The sequence below is a fragment of the Antrostomus carolinensis genome, unplaced genomic scaffold, assembly GCF_000700745.2.
Source record: "Antrostomus carolinensis isolate BGI_N321 unplaced genomic scaffold, ASM70074v2 scaffold49352, whole genome shotgun sequence".
Taxonomy (NCBI): domain Eukaryota; kingdom Metazoa; phylum Chordata; class Aves; order Caprimulgiformes; family Caprimulgidae; genus Antrostomus; species Antrostomus carolinensis.
The window spans coordinates 44,407-50,279 of NW_010303261.1; the positions used below are offsets into that span (position 1 = coordinate 44,407).

General features: G+C 36.1%; 1 protein-coding gene across 1 annotated transcript in view; it reads right to left on the reverse strand.

The window, feature by feature from the left end:
- The window catches only part of TTC8 (tetratricopeptide repeat domain 8), an 8,915-nt gene extending 4,212 nt beyond the window's left edge, over positions 1-4,703 (reverse strand). The window contains exons 1-3 of the mRNA XM_010164045.2: positions 4,579-4,703; positions 2,402-2,541; positions 989-1,163 (exon numbers count right to left, since the gene is read on the reverse strand). Coding sequence (XP_010162347.2) covers positions 989-1,163; positions 2,402-2,538 — 312 coding nt within the window. The 5' untranslated portion in view covers positions 2,539-2,541; positions 4,579-4,703. The remainder of the gene's footprint in view (positions 1-988; positions 1,164-2,401; positions 2,542-4,578) is intronic.
- Between the last annotated feature and the right edge of the window lie 1,170 nt (positions 4,704-5,873).

Below are 5,873 nucleotides of genomic sequence, written 5' to 3' on the forward strand. Positions count from 1 at the left end.
GGAAGTTATCTTGTCTCTCTGCCACTGCATAGATTTAAAAGAAAACAGATATAAGCCTAGTTTTTAGAAGATAAAAATTAAGGGCGACTAATTTCTTTGGATGAAGAGGTGACTACTCTTTAATGCTCTAGTGTTACGACCAACACTGATACAGCATCAGATCAAATATTACAAGTGACAAATGCTAAAAAATATAGGCACATCAATTCAAATTTCAGTGTTTTAGGCAGTATAAATTAATGTGTTTATCCTAGTTGCAGTACAATCAAGATGAGCAGTTGAGTTTCTGTCTGACTTAAGTGAAATCATAATCAGCATTTGAAGACAACTTGTATTAGAAAGCTGTCAAAAACCTTCAAAAACCTTATTCTGGGCACGCAGCTAAACAGAAATCTAACACAACTTCTGGAAGAATATCTGCAAAAATGGGCAATGAATGCAAATCAGTGTAGAAATTTAACAAACTTTATCACACAATTATACAATATTTCTATACCTGCCTATAAGGCACAGGAACATGCCTTCTCAACTATGACATACATAGCGCTTTAGTGTCTGCTACGTGCTGCTGAATATGATTTTTTATGGCAACAGAATCGGTCTAATGTTCCATGTAACACAAATAACAGCTGAAAGAAAAATATCTTGAACTCAATTTTTTTGTCGGATTAGCTTGTACTGCAGCAAAGGCCTTCAAGGGCTGGTACGTGCTGCAATTTTTTTAGAAAGAAGGGAAGGTTAAAGACAGTGGGGAGGGAACATCTTTTAGCAGGACTAAGTCACATTCTGTAAAGATGTAGAGAACTTTTTTCTTTTGCCTCTTCCTCTCTAGTGAGCTGCAAATAAACCTTGAATCTGTACTGCACTTTATCCTGTACACTCTCAGGTTTCATATTTCAAAGTAGGGCAATGACTCCTTCCTCGTTATTCTTTTTACAGTTTTTGTAAAATTGTATTTATTCAGAAAGGTTGTTAATATTTTTCATACCACAGCCACATGTCCCAAGTTGTACCACACATCTGCTGTCTCCTCCTCATTTTCAGCCAAAAACAGTGCACGTTCAAACGACGACAGTGTCATATCGTATTGCTGGGCATAGAAGCAACAGAGGCCCAGATTGTTAAAAAGCTGGCAGTTATAAACACCCATCTGCAGGAGCCGTCTAGATTGAAAGAAAATATTTCTTTATTTTTTTAAACTAATTTCAAATCAGAGTTCTATCCTAAATGACAAAGTTCTCTTCTTTCTCTCTATTCTGAGAGAGTGTAATAACCAAGTGTTATAGTCTTACACTTGGTACAGGTTTAATGAAGGGCATTGTAGGACATTTTTGATTAGTAGAATCAAAGCTGTGCAAAACCGTCTTTGTGTAAATTAGATAACTTCTGTCTTTGACTGTGCCACATGATCTGACCTTACTATCAGACAGAACTGTATGCAGACTTTCTCCATTTCCCCCTTCCAATCCCTCAGCCTCAATCAAGCCATAATTTGTTGCAGTTACTTTTCATAACTCTACAGACTTCATTTTTTGCTCTAATCAGTACTAGCACATCTAGTACGTGAATCTACATTAATCTTAAATTGGAAGCGTAACTCAGATTTTCATTCAAATTGATGTTGTTTAATGTGTTTTAGAATGGATGTGTTTCATAAAAATTCTGTTTATTAATACTTATAGGAAAAACAGATATGCTAAGAGGGCTAGAGAAGAAGAGGGCTGCTGTCTGCAGCATGACTGTGAGTTTCTGAACCTAAAGCATAGAAGAGCTCAGGTCCAACAGAAATGAGATGGTAGTGGTTACACTGACTTAATCTGCTCTTACAGTTAAGAATATGAGTCAGGACCCTTTGCACTCTGACTGTATGGATATAAAAAAGCAAGCAGCATTGTTTAACACTATCTTTTTATTGCTTTCAGTAAAACATGGGGGAAGCCCAGCCCATGTTAAAGTATGGGACTTTGTGGTCACAACTCCTCATCACTTCAGGTGGAGTTTTTCAAAGACTACTCTCTTTTGAAGGGCTAAATGGGAAGTCCATGTGCTTCCTGAATGCAACTAAAGTTGAGAGTAAGGTCTAGTGTTCTCAAACTGCCTCATGCTGTGAAAGATCTTTTTATTAATCAAATAATAACTGTTTTGATAAATTTTGTTGATACTTCTACATAGTCCACATGTAATGATGACAAGTTTTTAAGACAGAAATGTAGTTATCACTGGCTGAGAAGATGCATAAGTTGGTATGCTGATTTTATGGTGATATTTGTCCAAATGCTCAATCATCCTCCCATGCCAATCTCCTAATGTTCTTTTTTTGCTATCAACATTACAAAAATCAACCCTTTATATTACCCTCCCACATGTTCAGTTCCTCCTCCCTCCCTACAAGTGTAGATACCTATAAAACCGCAGAGCTATCTCAGGCTGGTCTGAATAAAAATGGTTACTGCCAATGCACGCGATGGCTTCCACATGAGTATTGTCTTGTTTTAAGACATCTTTATAGTAGTCTGCAGCCAAGGAGATATTGTTCATTTCCTATAGAATTGGGAAAAATTCAGATTAATTCTACTTTTTATCACAGATTTTTATCATAAAACTTATTAAAATGTCAATCTACAGAGCACTTTATCCACGCTCTGCAGTTCTCTGATTGTACAATGCAACATCACGGATTGGTATCTGCACAAGTAACACATGCATACACAAAAAGAATGCATATTAATTTATCAGTGCTAACTGTACCTGTCATTAACCCAATGCTACAGCTACAAAAAGAGATTTATTCGGTTTTTATTTTTTAGAAAAAGAGACTGGTCAGAAGCTTAGCATGTATGATTCTGTGTGCAATAGGCATTTGCTACGTTTTGCACAATGGCTTGAGATACACAGTACTGTGCAGTCAGTTTCCCAGTACAGTAACATACAGTAAACTTATTTCCCTAGCCAATGTCTCAATTATTTTCAATGCTTTGTAAGTAAATTCATGAAGTTCTCTGAACACAAATGAGAATATAATTGCATATGAAGAATTATTAGATGCCTTTGTAAACAGGAATCACGGATTTATTACCAAAACTTGTTCTAGCTAGGATATGCCAGTTAAGAGAACTATATTGTATTAAGGTATATGCTGGCATGTATGCTACTTGGAAGATGAGTTAGGGTGAACTCATTGCTGTAAACAGCATTACACTGTTTCTCAAGAGCGCAAATCACCAGAGGACTCTACCCTGTATCAGAAGATCAAAACACACTTCTATGTTTAGGGAGGACTAATTTCTACCTGTGTGCTGTAGATACACTGTACTCCAAATATGACTAAAGAATAAGCTTTTATTTAACCTCAACAGTGTATTTAGCTATGAAAAAATGTATTTCCTGTGATTAAAGGAAATGGTACTAAAGCAGTCCCTTGAAAAATAATGGGTTTTTTAAAATAAAAAAAGGTCTACAACTCTTCCTCCTGTCAAAAGGTAGTGACAGAGAAGAAAAGCCCTGATTAAGATGCCTGATGCACATATTCCACTTGTGAGTCTATGTAATGAGAATAGGTCTGTGCTGCAGTACAAATCTTTGCTAATGAAGCTATAATCCTGCACACAGGTGTCAGTGCAGAACTAGATCCTGTCAACTATACGCTGCTCTTTAATAATTCCTTAAAGGGTTATGCAATGTTAGGTATGCTTCTGCAAAATAATATCCATATTAAAAACTGTTTAACAATTCAGAAAGAAAAGCCTCCAAAAATTATGCAGCTGTTTTCTTCCTTGCTGAAGGACAAAAAGGATTTAATATGAAAATGGATTAGTGCTTAGGGGTTAGATGAGAATGATGAGAACAGGAAAGAATGCCAAGTACGAATGCAGACAAAAAAAAAAAAAATTCATGACTTTGTTTAAAACATTTGTTCTGGAACAGCATCATTGCCAACTTTCAGTGAAAAACAATATTAAGTCTACTGTTTGACCTGAAAATACACACTTTTAAAATACAAAATACATGGTTACCAAGTTAAAATGAAATTACTTTAAAACTAATCCTACTTAAAGTAGGATGTTATATAGGAAGCAGATGTTATATAGGAAGTAGATATAACATCAACAAAATAAATGAAGAAACATTCACATTCCAATTGTTCTCACTGGCTTAAGAAACTAACAGTAACACACAGTGCTAATAAAGACAAGACTGACGAGTAGACTGTTTTGCAGTTTAATCTTGCTAGCAGGCTGTTGGTGACTTGAGCAGTTTTAGCATGATGAAACATACATAAAAGAGACCTAGCTACCTGGACAACATCTAGACCACTTGACTTAATGAGGACTTGCTTCTGTGTGTCAAGGGTAAATAGGATCTCACTAGTGTGATTAACCATTTAAACAAATAAGGCTGCAAGGTTCTCCTGACACTACTTTGATATCTTTGTGTAATGTTACCTGTTTTGCATTAGTGACACTGAAAATCAGTGTAGTTAATTTTTGATGACTTTACAGTTATATTCAAGTATTGGCTCTTTTTTCTTGCTCAGGCAGCTAACCACAGCCACAGAAGGATTGCATAGTGGGTGCATACCTCATAGATTCTGGCAATTCCACAAATAAGAGACACTTCTCCAGGAAATCGATCTAACCCCTGCTTGAAAAGGTTCAAAGCTGTTACAGGCTGATCCAAGCGCAAATACACCTAAGCAAATAAAAAGTGTATATAAATGTCAAATGTCTGGCTTTTATACTTGTACTGCCATTTAACAAGCGACATAAATAAAAGGGATGACACTTCCCTTTATGCAGTAAACCATTAGCTGAGATGGTGAATAGTACTGGGAAAATAATGAATACTGAATAAGTCTCTTTAACAAAGATAAATAGGCTAATTAAGGTAATTAAACTTGCATACATATAATCTAGACGTTACTAATTTATCAGAACATTACTAATAAACCAAAAAAGTGTCCTGTTATTGTCATATCAAACTAAAATACTTTGACACTGAGGTGAAGGTATCACCTTGAATATTTTCCTGTTAAATATATTTTTACAAATTTCTGTTTTGGCTTGAAAGAACTGGATCTTCAGGCTGATAGTGCTGGAATATCAAAATATTTTACCCAGTCAAATAAGGCTGCACTGCATAGAGCAGTGACACTTTCAAATTTCCTTACTGCTCTGCCAGCCTTCCCTGTCACAAACATTAAACTCCTGTAATAGAAAGAGGGGAGTTTGCACTCTGTGATTTTGGGTTCTGTGTTGATGATGACAATATGTGTTGTGGATAATGTTGTCTGAGAACTGGATAGAGGACACCAACGGGTACAGCTCTGCAGCTGAGAGTACAACTGTAAAGCCCTCCTGTTGTGGGGTATGGTAAAAAGAGCTACAGCAAAGGAAAAAACCCCGCACACCTACTCAGGGAAACTAGATGGCTAGATTGATTTATGTCTCCCAGTGAGTGGAAATGTGGTTTGAGTGCTCCTGTTTGAGAAATATTACATTAAATAGTGCTAATACTTGATATGACTAAAAAAGGGAAAGAATTTGTGACTGGTACCCTGACACAAACATTTTGTAATGCAATGTAAGAAAAATACCAATGTTAACTGAACACCTGAGAAACCTTCAAACACATTTTCTGCTTCGGCCCTTGAGTTTCATGGACTTTTGAGTGCCAGTAAACAAAATACTAGTTAAAGTTGTAAGTTCTGTATTTGCATCCCTGTAGATACATACTGCTTTAGACATTTGCAAAGAATTCTTTCCTCTGACCGCTCAAGTGACGTTCTTAATTGTCAAAGAGCTGCTGACTGTGAGTGCCTTCCTAGTAAAGGGACTGCCATTTCAAGTTGATCATTGTCAAAAAGAAAAAAAAAA